This window comes from Cladosporium halotolerans, assembly GCF_011745625.1.
Source record: "Cladosporium halotolerans strain TM138-S3 chromosome Unknown Sca5, whole genome shotgun sequence".
Taxonomy (NCBI): domain Eukaryota; kingdom Fungi; phylum Ascomycota; class Dothideomycetes; order Cladosporiales; family Cladosporiaceae; genus Cladosporium; species Cladosporium halotolerans.
The window spans coordinates 199,688-215,834 of NW_027191456.1; the positions used below are offsets into that span (position 1 = coordinate 199,688).

At 57.5% G+C, this 16,147-nt stretch overlaps 5 protein-coding genes across 5 annotated transcripts; 2 read left to right on the forward strand and 3 right to left on the reverse strand.

Annotated features, from left to right (window-relative positions):
* Nucleotides 1-704: 704 nt before the first annotated feature.
* Nucleotides 705-7,892, reverse strand: WHR41_01968 (uncharacterized protein; the record flags this gene model as incomplete). Its single annotated transcript, XM_069370574.1, has 1 exon — nt 705-7,892. The coding sequence occupies one exon, from the start codon at nt 7,890-7,892 to the stop codon at nt 705-707; it is 7,188 nt and encodes a 2,395-aa protein (XP_069232484.1).
* A 170-nt stretch (nt 7,893-8,062) lies between these two features.
* On the forward strand, nt 8,063-8,904 carry WHR41_01969 (uncharacterized protein). The gene is made up of 2 exons (XM_069370575.1): nt 8,063-8,474; nt 8,543-8,904. Exons 1-2 carry the CDS (start codon nt 8,085-8,087, stop codon nt 8,621-8,623), a joined length of 471 nt encoding a protein of 156 aa, XP_069232485.1. The 5' UTR covers nt 8,063-8,084; the 3' UTR covers nt 8,624-8,904.
* A 157-nt stretch (nt 8,905-9,061) lies between these two features.
* On the reverse strand, nt 9,062-11,419 carry WHR41_01970 (uncharacterized protein; the record flags this gene model as incomplete). Its single annotated transcript, XM_069370576.1, has 1 exon — nt 9,062-11,419. The coding sequence occupies one exon, from the start codon at nt 11,417-11,419 to the stop codon at nt 9,062-9,064; it is 2,358 nt and encodes a 785-aa protein (XP_069232235.1).
* Nucleotides 11,420-12,404: 985 nt separating this feature from the next.
* On the reverse strand, nt 12,405-14,237 carry med17 (Mediator of RNA polymerase II transcription subunit 17; the record flags this gene model as incomplete). Its single annotated transcript, XM_069370577.1, has 1 exon — nt 12,405-14,237. One exon carries the CDS (start codon nt 14,235-14,237, stop codon nt 12,405-12,407), a length of 1,833 nt encoding a protein of 610 aa, XP_069232234.1.
* A 630-nt stretch (nt 14,238-14,867) lies between these two features.
* On the forward strand, nt 14,868-16,114 carry WHR41_01972 (uncharacterized protein; the record flags this gene model as incomplete). Its single annotated transcript, XM_069370578.1, has 3 exons — nt 14,868-15,683; nt 15,742-15,787; nt 15,855-16,114. The coding sequence occupies 3 exons, from the start codon at nt 14,868-14,870 to the stop codon at nt 16,112-16,114; spliced, it is 1,122 nt and encodes a 373-aa protein (XP_069232306.1).
* Nucleotides 16,115-16,147: the final 33 nt, after the last annotated feature.

The window sequence follows — 16,147 nt, forward strand, 5'->3', positions numbered from 1 at the left end:
AACCCCAGCCTTCTATCTTTGGATCTGCAGGGGAAACGCGGCCTGACAGCTGCTAGCCCGCGCCCTGGATTTGGCAAAAACATCCAGCGTCTGCGAACTTTATTGTCGATCAAGAAGTCAGTCTCTCTCAACAGTCGCCTGTACACCTCTTCTCGAGACACCCGCCAACAACGAAACATGCCGCACACTTCGCCTACAGCAGGGGCAAGCTACGGCAAGATCACGCACCAATCAGTGCCCGACGGCTCGCTCTGCCCCTGGCGCCGCTGCAGGTCCGCGCGTTGCGGACGCAAGACGTCCATACGCGTGACGTAGGCGGCGCAGGCCGCTCTCCAACGGCGCCGGCACGCGAAAATTAGGAGTAGGCCGACGAGCCGCTGCGTGGGATAAGCCTTCGGCTCTGAAGACGGTGAAAGTTTCGAGTTCTACATGTATAGTGCACCGCGCTTAGTTGTCGCGGGTGTACATATCTCCAGGTTGAAGCGTGTAGGCGAGAGGACCCGTAAAGACCAAGCCGTGCAGACAGTCAGTCAGTCAGCGGGCACGAGTCCCTGGTCTCTGGGACACCACCTCACCTCCCTACCGCTCCGATCCCCCACACCCAGCCTAGGGCTTGCACAGAGATCATTGCTCGGGCCAAGTGCTCACCGCAAAGCGCTGTGCATCGATCGTGGTGATGACATGATTAATTTTGATTAACGAATCTACAAGAAAGCGCACCAACCAATGTACATCTGGCACAGGTTCCACGGGTCGACCGCGTCGCGGATGAGGCCGTCGACGTAACCCTCCACGCTCAGCGGCACCGTCTCCTTCTTGAAGTAGCCCTGCAGCTTCCTCTCCACGCTGTCCAAGATCTCCTGCGGAGTCTCAGGGACGCCCTCGGTGTGCCTCTTCTTCTTGCCCACGAAATCCGTCGTGGGGTCGTATAAGAACGTCTCGAGGATAGTGTTGAGCGTGTCCTTGTTCTGCCTAAGCAGGGTGAGCGTCAGTTCCGACGACCGGCGGAAAGGCCCTTCGTAGCCATAGGGCCCCATGGCGTCGACCATGTTGTGCGTGAGGCGGAAGGGGACGACCTCGGGCTTTTCGAAGGTGCTGCCCTTATCGAACAGGCAGTTGAAATCGACGTGGAATACGCCGCCGGTGCTTTCTTGCAAGAGAATGTTTTCACCGTGGCGGTCGCCGAGGCCGAGCACGTGGCCGGTCATGGACATTACGGCTGCTGTGCGAGCGTAGCGGAGGCGGGCGTTGAACCAGGCGTCGGGCTCAGGATAGACTTCGGTGAACCATTCGTGCAAGCACGCCGGAAACTGGCTCTGCACCTTCGACGCGAAGATCTCCGCGCCCTCGGATGGCGATCTCTTGCACGCCTCATTAAGGTCGTTTCTGATCTGGGCATAGTTTGGCCTGATGCCCTTCCGCGAGTAAATTTGCAGGAGGATGTCTCTGACAGGCTTGATGCCCTCCACCCACTCAAGGATACCGGACTCCTCGCTCAGAGGCGTGACCGCGTATGTCTTAATGTAGAGGCGGCGCTTGCTCGCCTCGGCATCACGCTTGAGAGCTCTGTTGATGACACCGTTGAATTCCATTAGACGCTGATCTTTACGGAGATCGTCTTTCGGCTTACACAGCAGACCATAAGATTTGCCATCAGATCCCCTGACCATGACTTTCTTGGGCCTCTGAAGCGAGCTTAGGACCAGGACGCTGTCCTCAAAAGACTGAATCGTAATCTTGTCTTGCGCAAAAGCCTTATGCGCGTAGCTGCGAATGCGAATGCTGTCAGCGCCGGTTGGCATACTGGCAGTCAGCGTCGTCTCCAACGGCACGACCAGACTACAGGGCGCCAGCTTATGGTTGAAACCGAGATCGCGCGAAAGGCTGGCGTGCGACTGTCGAGGCTCCACTGGCGCCTCGGACGCCTGCAGCAGGCCCTCGGAAAGCCTCTGCCCCGAAGCAATCATCATCCTTAGATCCATGGCGTTGGTATCTTTCGATTTGGATTTCGGGTCCTTGAGCTTGTTGATGACCTCAACGGCTCTCTCGCGCCGCACACGATCTGAAGCTCGAGAAACAGCAAGCAAGCTCCACAGGGCCTGGCTGGGATAAGTGGACGCGATCTTCGTGATGACTTGTGACAGCTCCCTCCAGACCTCCGGGTGAGGGTGGCTGATACGTGACAGCATCTGAGGCAAGGCCTGGTAGAAGATGTAGGGAGGCACCCTGTCGAAGTACTTCCTCACTTGCTTGTTGCACATCACGAGCGCCCTGGCTCGCTTGTCAAAGGTCTCGTGGCCTTCGTTCTTATCACGTTTGACGGTCGTGAGCCCAAGGTCGAGCCAGAGAGTCAGAATCTTCGGGATGGTCTCGTGCCAGTACTTGTTGCCAAACGGTACTGACCGCAACAGGTTTTCCAACACCAGGCGTGGGAGTTCTCCACACAACAATTGCGAGCTCTGCTTCGACTTCGGCTGCATCTTCTCGACATCGAGCAACTTGTTGTAGTGTTTGCCGAGGTAGTAGTGTCCTTTCTCCCAACGCTGGAACGTCTTTGCAGCGTACTGGTACTTCGCAGTCATGTCCTTGGTCTGAGTCTGACCGGAAGCGTCCAGCCACTTGGCCAGGAGAAGATGTGCCTTGGCCAGCAGCATGTTCTGCGGCAGTCCCTCCTGCGCGGCACCTTTCGAATTCACACTCTCGGCCTCAACAACTTGTGTGTCATCGTCGAACACCTTCGACTTGATAGCGCCCTCGAGGGCAGAAATGGCTTGCCTGTTGTGCCCATCACGCCAAAGCAAGCGCGCTTCTTCGAGCTTGGCCGCTTTGTCACCATACTCGTAAGCCTGTAGCACTGCGTTGTAAGCGGCCTCGGTGTTGCCGGCTTTACGAGCAAGTCTGGCTGTCGTCAGCCAAAGAGCGCCCATTTGCCGCTGGTCGAATGTCTTGTGAGATTGGAACATGGCACGCCGTATGCCGAGGATGCTCTGCTTGTCCGATATGTACGAGCCAACAGCACCGAGTCGTTTATCAAGCCGTTCAAAAAGCTCTTTCATAGAATCAGGCGTCTCGTCTCCCTTGCAACGGAGCGCTTCGATCTCGCTCAGGATGTGTAGACGCCGCAGCTCAGTGTGACAGCCATGTAGCGAGCTTCCACTGGCAGCAGACATGCCCGTAGCGACAGACTTCCGCATAGAAGTGACGCATTCCACGACAGCTTCTGGCCCGGCGAGACTGTTGGCTTTGATGGCCCTGCCAATGCCAACATTGAAGTCGTCGGCCATCTCCTCTGCAGCTAATTCCAACTGTCTAGTCAGACTAGCCATGTCTCCTGTCATGTAGCAAGCCTCAACGGCCGAAGGTAAGAGAACCGTGAGAGAGGACCTGGATTGTCCTATAGACGGCCCAACAGCCATGAAACTGTCAGCATATCGTAAGAGCGGAGCGTAGCGTCCAGTCTCGCGCAGACACTGCAACAGGCTTGTCTGCAATTCCTCGTTCTGTGGCTGCTCGGCCAGCTGCAGCTCATACCAGGCTTGAGCCGCGGTCCATCGGCCGGACCTCGCATGTAGCGTGGCCTGCTGTTCATCTGACAGGATCGTCAAGTGCGCCGAGATGCCTTCCAAACCGTCTGGCTCATCGATCTGCGCGTAGATGTCTATTAGGCGATCATTCATCTCGTCACTGTTGGAGTCGGTAGATGCCACAGGGATCAATGGTCGTGATTGGCGGATGTACTGTTCCCAGTTGAACAAGGCTCTAGCATAGGTCCCGCACTCCATAGCCCGTGTCGCAACGAGATCCGCGGGAATCGCAGCGAGGAACCGCTCGATCGTCTCAATTTGACCTTGATCCTTGACTTCGTTGAAGTCATCTGGTGAGTGGCCAGTCCGGTAAGCGGTGGCCCGCGTGTCCGCGAGGGACTTCTTCTTCTCCCGCAGCCATATGGACATGTAATCCAAGGTGTTGAAGACACTCTCGCTGCAGAGACGAATCGTCTCTGCTTCTATAGCGTTGGTGGACTGGTCTTTCAAGACGGCTGATATCTCGTCCTGAATGCCTTTTGTCTCAGAGACGGTGCCTCCGAGCACGACATTAGTCAGGGCGTATGGTAACAGGAACGACGCGATGGTGAGGTCGTGTCCACGAATGATGCGAGCCAGTAATGGGAACACCATCTGAGGATTGTCGCCTTTGGCTTTCCACATCAGGTCGAACACCAACCCTCTCAGCCAGGACGAATGATCCGTCTCACGGGAAAAGCTAGGGTAGGACCGATTCGGCTGAGTGATCGCAGTTGTGCTCGTCACATGGTATCTCGACGTCAAGAACGGAGTGAGCGTGGTCCGGACGTGCTCAGGCATATCTTGCCAGCGCTGAACGGTTGTGGTCCCCTGCGTCGCTCTCGGCCTGAGCGCAGTGGTTTCAGTGAAACCGCAAAACCGCAGCAGCTCCTGCATCACGTATGCAAGAAAGCCTTGCGCACGAGCATTGCTCACAGATTTGAATGCCTTCACGAGCACGTTTTCCAGAAGAACAATCACCCACTCGACAGTCTCGCCGGCCTTCTCAAAATTGGACATGACCATCAGGGGCTTCTTGAGCTTGGAAGCGTCGATGCGGTTCGGGTCGAGACATCCCACAAGTCCGAGACACCTGCCGCACAAGTCCGCCGCCTCGTCACTCTGATTAGCCATGACAGCAGTAGCGTCGAGCAATGACCGCATGAGATCCGAAAGCCACTGTTCTGGCTGTTCGCTGACAGCAGCGTCGTGAATGAGGCCCTGGTGAGTCTCGAGAAAGGGAACGAGCTCTCGCAACGCTTGAGCAACCACAATCGGACTCTCGCCCTTGAGCCGCTTTGAGAAGGCTTTGAACTCGCCCTCGGGGGTCTCCAGGCTCTGTAGGCGTTCAATTTCAGCGCCAAACTTCGATAGTAGAGGTATACCTGATAAAGAGGGCAGTGTCATGACGATCTCATTGATCGTTGTGTTGTGATCCTTGATCATCTCGGCGATACGGGTGTGGGTGAGCTGCTGCAACTCAGGTGAAAACTTGTCCCAATACTTGATGATGAGCGCGAACGTTTGATCAGCGATGAGTGCGATATCTTCGCTTTCCAGAGCCGGAAGCAGAGAGAGCCATGCCGACCAGGCTATCTCGCACAGATCTGGTCGTTCGACTGCAGACTGCAGACACGCGCGGATTTGCGGAAGGGCAATCGTGATAGCGTCTTTGGCCAGGAGAATCATCTCGGATATGCCTCGAAGGCATTTGATTTTGCTCCCCGTCGTGTGGACATCTAGAGCTGAGGCAAGCACCTCTGAGAATTTCGTCATGATGCCGAGGACATGCGTTTCAAAGAAGGAGGCTAGTGTCTTGTTGATCTTAGAATGGGCCTTACGTTGCCCAGGCTGCCTCTCAGCTAGATTTGCAAGGTTGTTGAAGGCCTGGTATGCTCTCGATTTCTTGTCTTCTGGCTGCTCGCCGATGAACTTGAGCAACTCACACGCGAGATGGGTAGGATCGGTCTTGACAAGCGCGGCGAGGTCGGTCCCTTCGAAGGCTGGGGCGACAGCTGTCAAACACTGCAGAGCAGCCTCTTCGACCTCCAGGACGGGCTGCGACAGCAGAAGTGCCAAAATAGCTGTTGTGTTAGCTGTTGGCTGCAGACAGACGTCGTGTACTGAGGCATCCCTTCCTCTAGCTGTCGCTAATCGTTGCACGATGTCCCTCTTCCGGTGTAAGACGAGCGCCGGTATTGTGTGTCGCTCGGTCATGTTCAAGAATTGGTTTACGTTGAGTCCTAGAAGACCGCAAAGCTGTTGTATCTTCTGTGGACGTATCTGCATTTCCAAGACAGCAGACACGGCGATGGAGGGCCAGTACGGAGTGAAGAGCTTCGTAACAGTCAGACCTTTATTCTGCGCAATAGCATCAATTTCAGAGAACGCAAGACCGCAGACCAAGGGATTTGTGTGGCCAAGCAGATCGACGAGTTGCAAAAGAGCCAGGTTCAGCTCCCCATCACTGCTAATCATTGCCACTGAGCCCCAAGCTGCGATCAAGGTCTCCAGCTCGCTTGTGACATTCCGGTCAGACAGGGTACGAAGGCACTGGAAAGCAATTTGCCTGTTTCTCGCTAGCAATGCTGCAGGGAGCTCGTTACGAAGGAAGGCAGGCAGACATCGGCCAGCAGCCAGCCGAAGCTCGCGCAAAGAGCTTTGCAAAGATCTCAAGCAATATTGCCCGGGTCGTGAAGTGCCAAGATCAAGGAAAGAGGCCTCTGTGGTGTGCGCGAGACACGCTTGGACGGTGCTCATTGAGATGACACGTAGCACCTTGCTCTTCTGTAGCTCGGGAGAGTCAACCAATTGTGCGATGGTTGGCAGCAGTATATCCTGATGTTGACCAATTGTAGCAAGCTCCGCAATGATTGACCACACGATTTCCTGCTTGTTTATGTCCAGTCTAGCATACGATTCAAGTGCATTTCGAGGGATTGAAGAGAGATCGTGTGCCGCAAAGAGCTTCATAAATTTCTCCTGGAGCTGCTCACCGCGATCGCCACCATCTACCGGCGTGACCTTGCGCCGTTTGCGTGAGCTGACCTCGGCGGATGGAACCTTTCTGGCATTCATTAGACTTTGGCAAGTCAACAGAAAGGTGTTAGTCGTCACAAAGCAATCATCGGTCAGTGCCCTAGCAAGCGGCTGTAACGGCCCTGGCATCGAGTTTGGCGGGAGAAGAAGGTCGATCCAGACGCCGAGCACACCCTTGAGCTCATCGATAAGCTCGTCGCAGCGGTGACAGTCTCCTAGATCAAAAACTGCAGGCAGCAAGTATTCCGTTGCCGCACTGTTCTGATGGAATACTTTCAGCAGTGCGTCTGATGCAGCAAGCTGGACCTTGTGTGGCATTTTGATCTGCTGTGCGTCCACTAGAAATGAGCGTAGTAATTGCAAGAGAGGTGCTTGCTTGAGGCGGGTGATCAGTGTCGCAGCGATATTTTCCCAGGCGCCAGATTTGTTCAGCGATGGGCGCATTTGCATCACTAGCCGCTGGGTTCTCAGTTGGGCGTCTTCCAGCCATCTCGGAGCATTGCAATCCACATTGGTCAATGCGAGGATGAGACCGAAGGCACCTTCGATTGTCGGGAGCCGCGTCTGGCAATCGTGAGGTAACGCAATAGCATTTCCACTCTCGGGCCAAAGTTTCGATATCCAGCGTGCGGGAGGCAGCGTGATGGCAAGATCCTGAGCTGGTGTGCCATGACCTTCCAGCGCGGCGAGGGTATCATTGACACAATCTCGGACGAGTTCTCGGATCACGTCGGCAAACCGCCAGAGTCTGATAGATTTTTCCAGAGCAATGATAGCAGAGGCGATTAGTCCGTCGATGGGCAGTCCCTCTAGCTTTGGGCGTCCACATAGCGCAAAGAGCCGAGCAAGTAGCCAAAGCACGAGTGGCGGCCCGTCTTGACTGACAGGGGCGAAAAGAACATCAGCCTGCCTAACGATCGTAGCCTCGACGACAGCCAGACTATCTTTCGCCTGCGGCACTAGCACATCCAGCAGTGCAAAAGGATCATCCCGAGCAAGAACAGATAAGCCTGCTTCAACGACGACGCTGATAAGTTGGACATTGACGCCAATATCGGTCTCGGGCGTAGCAGTAGGATTGTGCAGAATCTCATGTAAAAGTCCGGCAAAAGTAGCTTTCTCGCCACTGTGTTGGCTGGCTCGCGTGGTCGTCTGGTTCTGGACGATTTGCGCTGCTAAAGTCGAGGTTGGCGGCGCTTCGCCATTCGTATGAGCGCCATTAGTTCGAGGGCCTCTCACGGCTGCGCCGTCGGTGTTCGCCCTGTTGAGCGTGGAGGCCGGTCGTGCCATGCTTTTGACATCCTGGCCGCTTCTTGTGCACGTCCAGAAGGTTGCGATCAGATCTTCAATATTCCAGAGGCGATGCAGAGACGCCTGATCCGGGCTTCGATATAAAGTCAAACCGCGAACGCGCGCCGAATCCCCGCGCGAGCACGTGACTCCCAGTGACCTCACATTTCGAGATCCAGACTTCCGCGGTCGATGCCTCGAGGACCGAACGAATGTAGACTCCCGGCTTCAGCAACCACTCGACCAACTGACGCCGAAACCAATACTTCCCGACCTCTCACACCGGTCCTCGCGACCCCTCCCCAACCCCAAAAAATGCCCACCTTCAGCTCAAAAAAATACCGCCCGGCAAGCTACGACAACACGCTTCCCGCCCGCTACCGCGCCGCGCTCGCCCGACACCCCTTCGCGCTCTTCGGGCTGCCCTTCGTCGCGACAATGCTGCTGGGCAGCTTCTTCCTGACGCCAGCGACGGCGCTGCGGTACGAGCGGCACGACCGCAAAGTGAAGACGATGACGGAGGACGAGAAGCTGGGGATCGGGAAGGACAGGCGGCGAATCGACATGAAGGAGGAGTATTATGTGAGTTTGGCTTGGGATGTAGAGGGGGTTGTTTTCTCGGCGGAGATGTGCTGACTATTTTGCAACAGAAACTCGCGGCGAAGGATCTGGACAACTGGGAGCAGAAGCGGGTTAAGAGGTTGCCTGGCGAGCATGACGGAGTGCTCTGAGTGATATCTGCGGCAGGGAAGAGCATCTCGGGCTATTCTCAGCCCGAAGAGGCTGTGTTTTGGGAAACATTCTACGAGCGAAGGCGTCTGGCGAACTATTTCATTGGGCACATGCATTTTCTGGCAAGGGGAGAAGATTGTACTGATAAAAGGAAGGGACAACGGAAGCATGCCGACTGGCTATCGGGGACTGTGCGAGTCGAAATCGTCAAGGATGTGAAAGAGAAGAAAAAGTGTTTTTCATTCCATGTCGTAGCAGTATTCACTACTCGTTACACCAGCGCATCTGTGCAATCCGTGATCATCAAGCATAAACCCAAGGAAACAAAGGCCTCGAAAGGAAACTCCACTACGCGCGACTCCCATATCCCCAACCATCGATCTTATCTTTGTATATCAAAACCTCTCTAGCAGCCGCAAGGGAACTCACTCACTCACTCACGCCTTCGGCTTGCTCTCGAGCTCCGGGCTGCCCACGAGCGCGCCCGTGCGCGCCGGACGACCAGAGAGCGTGTCGACGGTGCTCGTGAGGCCGAGCCAGAACTCGTTCTTGGGCCTGCGGTCCTTCCAATCCGTCTCCTCGCGCTCGATCTTCTCCATGGGCGAGAACTTGACGCGGGCGCCGCGGATGCCGATGACGGCGGAGGAGAGCGGGTTGCTCATGATCTGGTCCTTGGAGCTGCCGAACTGCTCCTCGAGGTGCTGCAGGGCCTTGATGCCGAAGCGGACGGCGCGCACGCGGTCCATGGGCGAGGGCGTGCCGCCCTGCTGCACGTGGCCGGGCACGGCGAAGCGGGAGTCGAACTTGCCGCCGGATTCCTCCTTGATGATGTTGGCGATCGTCTCCGTGCTGTAGGTCTTGGAGGCCTTCTCGTTGCGCAGGATGATCTTGCCGCTGCGCGTGTGGCCCTGGTCTTTCTGGAACTGGTCCTTGAGCAGCTTGATATCCTCCACGAGGGTGTTGAGGCGGATGCCTTCTTCGGGGGTGTAGACGGCCAGGGCGCCGATCGAGAGGCCAGCGACGGTAGCGATGTACCCGGATGCGCCACCCTGGGTCTCGACGACGAAGACTCTGCGGCGAGACGCCGAGGCGGACTGGCGGATGGCGTCGCAGTAATCGATGAGGGCGTTAAGGCAGGTGTCCGAGCCAATGGAGTATTCGGTACCGGGCACGTTGTTGGAGACAGTGGCGGGGATGACGACCATGGGGATCTTGAGGGAGTCGTACTGGGCGCGAGCCTTGCGGAGCTCGGAGACGGCGGTGAAAGCCTCGAAGCCACCGACAACCCAGAGAGCGTCGAGCTTGTACTTTCCGAAGCAGTGGGCAACGGTCTCCATGTCCTCAGAGGGCAGACCACGGTTGGTACCGATCTCGGAACCACCCTTCGATGCCCAGTTCTCAGCCTCCAGCCAAGGAACTTCTCTGACAGAGCTCATTTCGTCATCGTGGTGCCTGATCAGGCCGGGGAAACCATTGTGCAGGGCGACCGGGGTGTGGCCACGGGTCAGACAGTAAGCGACCGCAGCTCTGGTGGCAGCGTTCATACCACCGGCAGGTGCACCGACGTGGATGAGACCAACGCGCATCTGCTTCTCCTTGGGAAGCTTGTGGTCATCCTTGTTTGTGGCAGTCATGTAGTTGAAAGCTTGCCAGTACTCGCCGAACTCAGCATCTCTGCCAGCCATGGCACCAGCGAAGTCCTTGGCCTCAATCTTCTTGGCCACATCCTTGGTAATCTGGACGGCCTCAATCAGGCCCTTGCGAACAATCTTGTTCTCGTCGATACAGATAACCGGCGAGGGAGTCTCGGGGGTAGCCTCGAGGACGGCCTTGACGGCCTCCACACCCTGCAGGGTGGCGAGCATTCTGTCGTAGGCGCAAGCAGTTCCACCACGCTGGACGTGGCCGAGAGTGGTGACTCTGGTGTCAAGGCCGACCTTGTTCGAGAGCAGGTCCTTGACCATGTTGGGCGAGATGGCGTTGAGGTCCCTGTCGTGTGCACCCTCAGCGACAACGACGATGGTCTTTCTCTTTCCAAGCTCTCTGTGCTTGCCCACAATGGAGCACATCTCCTCTTGCCAGTTCTCGCTAGGGGGGTTCTCGGGGAGGAAGACGAAGTCGGCGCCAGTGGACACACCGGCCATGAGGGCGAGCCAACCGCAGTGTCTGCCCATGACCTCGATGACGAAGGCACGCTGGTGGGAGAAGGCGGTAGCGTCGATAAAGTCGATAGCCTGGCAAATACGCTGCAGCGAGCTGTAGCAACCAATTGTTGCGTCGGTTGTGCTCAGATCATTGTCAATGCTGCCGACCAGGCCGACAATGTTCAGGTGCCTGAAAGGCTTGACCTCCTGCTCGGTCCTCATGCCGGAGGACACAAGCTCGTCCACCAGGCTGGGCCACTCGCCTCTGAACCTGTCGGCACCAGTGAGAGAGCCGTCACCACCGCAGATAACGAGTGCGTCGATGCCCTTCTCGATCATGTTGTTGGCGGCGGTCAAACGGCCCTTGCGCTCGTGGAAGGCCATGCAGCGAGCAGTACCAATGAGTGTACCGCCCTCGGACAGCCAGCCACGGACGTCCTCCCACTTCATCTCTTTGATCATGTCGCCGCCATCGACGAGGCCTTGGTAGCCCTCATAGACAGCGAAAGCAGTGCAGCCGGAGGCGATGGTCTGCCTGACGACGGCTCTGACGGCGCCGTTCATGCCGGGCGCGTCACCGCCAGAGGTCATGACCGCAATCTTCTTCTTTCCGTCAGGCATGATGGGCGGTGCGAGGTTGATTTCGGCCATGTTGGAGAGCTAAGCGGGCGAGGCGTAAATAATAAATCGAGCTGCTGGCGATCGTCGCGCGGCTGGGTCGTGCAGCGCGGGGTGGGATTGGGCTTGCTGCAGTGGCGGGCGTGCAGCTGGGCGCGGGCGTGGGAACGGTTGAGGGGGGAATGGGGGAGGGGAGAGTGCAGAAGGAGTATAGGGGGCACACGGAGGAAGAGTGGTATGTAGGTCAGAGGGCGGTGATGAGTGTTGTCTGGCGCCGGCGAGGGCTGCGACAAAACCAATCGGTGGCATCTGGCCCAACAAGCACTTTTTCGCCGAAGGGCTCCACTGAGCTCAGACGTCACTGGTCTGTGAAGTCGTGGGGCCACGCGATGAGGGGCGCGGCGGCATTAGTGAATGGATAAGCCGTTTGGGGCTGTTAACATTGATAGATCTACTGGAGATCCCCCTCTTGGTTACATGCGCATTTGATTGAGCCTCATCAATTACCACCTCAGTAACGTAGCACAGTACACATCCAAGCGAAACAACGCGCGGGATGCTGCAGGCAGGCTGAGGATTGGCCCCCGGGCTTGGGTCCTCTGCGGCGCTAGTGCAGTGATAGCAGCGGAACGTCATGGCAGAAAACGTGTCGGTCAGGCGATTCATCGGCAAGCTGAATGCATGAGGCGGCATGTACGCTCGATCCCGCGCGATCCGCCAAATATAGCGATCTCACAATTGAAAACTTTCACCGCGTGGATAGGTGCCCTGTCGTCTCCAGAGGTATCTGCCCTCACGCTCAAGCTGTGTGACTCCAATGGCGGCCGGCGTGGCGGGGTAGCTAACGCTCGTCCATGCTCCCACAGATGCGGATCGCCCATGGAGATTGGTAGCGAGAGCCACCAATTTTTGCTTGAGAAATCGCAACATTCGCACAGGAACGGACGAGTCGATTCCACCTACCTGGGCGTTCTGTTTTGAAAAGTTGAATGTGTTTTTGCTCTCCTGAATCAAACCCCTACGCAACCTTCTCCCACCCCTTCCAAAATCCAACCCCAGGCCCTTCCCCTCCAACCTCCCACAACAGCTTCTCCTTCTTCGACATCAACACCAATCGCCCCGCGCCGCTATCCACCACAATCCAGACGAGCTGCTTTTCATCTCGACCGTCTGGTTCAAACGACAGAACAGCTTCCCTCGGATCCAGGTCCCAATTCTGCTCAGCCCTCGACCCCAGCGCGGCAGCCAGCAGACTCGCGAGAGCAGCATCCGTAGTCTCGGCCAAGTCTTCAATGGTGTCGAAGTGGAGGTAGCGTTGGTCTGGGACGTGAAGTGTGAACGTTGAGCTCATGCTTTGGGTCTGCGCCAGAGACGTCTCCACGTCGATCGTGAGGGCAGTCGCGATTTCTGAGGCAGGAGGTTTGAGTTCGATGCGTGCTGTTGATGCGAATGTCGTGTTGAGAGCTGTAACGAGCTCTTCTGCGTTAGTGATCTGTGCGCTTTCTGGCAGCTGGAAAGCCGCCTGCGAGACCGTAATGTCGATTTTGCCCAGCTTGATGATTTCGGTTGCTTTGGTGATGTATGCGTTGACGGCGTCAAGGGAGCTCTTGTGCAGTAAGAAAGATGTGAGTGGTTTGAGGATAGACATGACGGGCTTCTCTTCCGCGCGCTCTGCCATGGGCGCTGGAAATTCTGATCGCCTCTTCAGCTTGTCGCGGTGTGCTTGCGAAAGAATGAGTCGAGAACCTAATGCTAAAGCTTGTGCTGTGGCATCGTCTGGATTCGACGCGTTGACCTCGACGCCAGTCTCCTGTTCCAGAGGCACGAGATCCAAGTGTACTTCGGTGGAGGCGGACTCGTTCATCGTCGCTGTCGGCAAGCGAATAGTTTGCCCTCGCATCGTGACGCCCAAAGATACCATCGCCCGACATTCGCGTGTCATTTCGCGGAACAACTCCTCGTCGAAAATGCTGTCCCTCGCGTGCCGTATCCTAGCCTCCAAAGTCGTTTCCGAATCATCTGACACAGCCGGCAAGTACGATCGTCCAGTAACATTCCCATTCCGTACCACCGTGACCCGCAAGCCTCTCGGCTTTGACCCAAACCCACGTTCCAACGAAATGCTCCCGTCCGCATTGCTGTGCAGCGCAGCCAGACTCCGCGACGAGAACTCCCCCGCGCTCTCGCTGAAGCCATACCGCACCCCGAGCCTCTTACTCCTCGGAACGCGACAAACACTCCAGCCCTTCCCGCTAATCGACAGCATCTGATCCCAGAACTGCGTCTCCCTACGCACATTGTCCTCCAACCTCCTCGCCGCCCCGAGGATATCGTCCGCGCTGCGCTGCAGGCTCCTCATCTTGACATTCCGCGCCAGCACCTGGTCCTGCGTCCTCCTCGCCTCGTCCGCGGGCATGCGCGCCCAGACGTCGGTGCCCAGCGTCTTGGGCGGCACGCCGTCCTTGAGCGCCTGCGACATGGAGTTCTGGGCCTGCGGCGCGTGCTCGGACTCCAGCAGCGCGACGAAGTCGAGCGCCATCATGACCTCGTTGTGCGCGACGCCGACCTGCTGCAGCATCTCGAGCTTCGCGCGCTGCAGCTGCTCGCGCGAGACGGGCTGGCCATCTTTCGGGTGCTGGTTGTCGGCTGGCTCGTCGTCTTGCTCGCCGTCGGACGAGGTGTTTTGGCTGGGCGACAGGGCGCCGTCCGCGGCGATTTCTTCCGCCAGAGAGGCTTCGGTGATGTTGCGGAAGAGCTGGCCGCGTTCGGCTTGCACGCGCGTGAGGACGTCGATGATGTTGGGCGGTTGGGGCTTGTCCAGCGGCCAGGGCTGGAAGGAGAGTGGCACCATAGTGGTTTGATTGTGGCTTGCCGACTCTCGTGACCAACCTTGGTGGGAAAGTCGAAGTGAAGTGGAGTGTTTCGCTAGCTCGTGCAGCTTGCAGCGTTCTGGAAGCCGTGTTCCTGGCGTGGCTTGCGAGCTGGAGCTTCGCCTGTCCCTCGTGTCACAAGCCGAACTCCGCCCCGACCATCACATGCAAGACCCCACGTATACCATACCCGCGAACACTGCTCTGCGTTCTTACACACTGTGCATGAACGATAGTGTATCAAATCTCTCCAATTGCAACTCAATCACTGCAAAATGACCACCAGGTACCGTGTCGAGTGTATGCCATGTTTTCCACAGCGCCAATGCCTTCACATGACTGACAGATAACGACAGATGCGTTGAAGGTAATGTCTACCTCCACGGTCCTTGAGCGTCTTCATGATCGAGACGAATATACTGACGCTAGCCATAGACGCACCGTCGTGATCAGCTCGTACGTACTCGCGTTTTCATATATCAAATTAGCCTACAGTACAGGGTCTCACACCTCTATAGATCGAATGGGTGAAAGGGCTCCTCGCCGTGCCTTTCGTCTTGCTCTCCCAACCCACTGCCGTGCATGAAGACTCACGACCAGACGTGGCCACCATGGCCGTCAACGCCCACACGCGCTACTCCCAGATCATGAAGGACGTCGAAGAGCTCATCCTCGACCACATTGCGCACCAAAACTCAGGCACAGCGCACGCCTCGAAGCTCAAACTGCTCGTTCCCTCCGTAGGCTCCTTCTTTACGCCTCTACCAATGCAAGACGCCTTCAACTACCAAGACAGCAAGCGTTGCATCAGCTCACGCCGCTTCGTCCCGCCCAGTTTCAACGACATCCGCCTCGTGCTCAACACCGCGCAGGCCATGTCTCTAGTACGCAACAGCAAACTCGAGCTCGTTACCTTCGACGGAGACGTCACGCTCTACGACGACGGCGAGTCCCTCACGCCCGAGAACCCCGTCATCCCGCGCATCCTCGACCTCCTCCGCAACGGCTCGCGCATCGGCATCGTCACCGCCGCGGGCTACACCGAAGCGCCCAAATACTACGAGCGGCTGTACGGCCTCCTCGACGCCGTCGCCGCCAGCGACCTCGCCGAGCAAGCCCGCAACCGCATCGTCGTCATGGGCGGCGAGGCCAACTTCCTCTTCACGTACACGCCGGACGAGGCGTGCCGGCTGGCGCCCGTGGCGAAGGCCGACTGGCAGCTGCCGGAGATGCAGAGCTGGACGGAGGAGAACGTCAAGGCGCTGCTGGACGTCGCGGAAGCGGCGCTGAAGGACTGCGTGCACACGATGCAGCTGCCCGTGTCGGTGCTGCGCAAGGAGCGCGCCGTGGGCATCTACCCGAGCAAAGGCATCAAGCTGGCGCGCGAGCAGCTGGAGGAGACTGTGCTGGTCACTCAAAGGATCCTTGTACATCGACCTTCGACCCCTTGTTCCCATCGGTAGCCCGCTGACCACTTTCTTTTAGGAGCTCTCCGAAGCCGGCAAACGCATCCCCTTCTGCGCATTCAACGGTACGTCGCCTTCCCACCCCTCTCCCCCTTCCCCCAAACTCCCAACACACTAACCCTCCCCCCACAGGCGGCAACGACATCTTCGTCGACATCGGCGACAAGTCCTGGGGCGTGATGGCGTGCCAGCGCTACTTCGGCGGGATCGAGGGCGGGCGCTCGCTGCACGTGGGCGACCAGTTCCTGAGCGCGGGCGCGAACGACTTCAAAGCGCGGCTGGCGAGCACGACGGCGTGGATCGCGAACCCGGCCGAGACGGTGCTGTTGCTGGATGAGATTGCGGCGATGGGGAGGGAGGAGGGGGAGAGGGTTGCGGGTATGGTTGGGTAGTGTAGCGAGATTGGGAGCCGTAGATAGATGCGA

Bases quoted from the DNA above. Each gene is read 5' to 3' on its own strand.
- WHR41_01969 (XM_069370575.1), top strand. From the start codon at position 8,085: ATGCCTCGAGGACCGAACGAATGTAGACTCCCGGCTTCAGCAACCACT. The intron at 8,475-8,542 runs GTGAGTTTGGCT...ATTTTGCAACAG, and splicing joins ACATGAAGGAGGAGTATTAT to AAACTCGCGGCGAAGGATCT.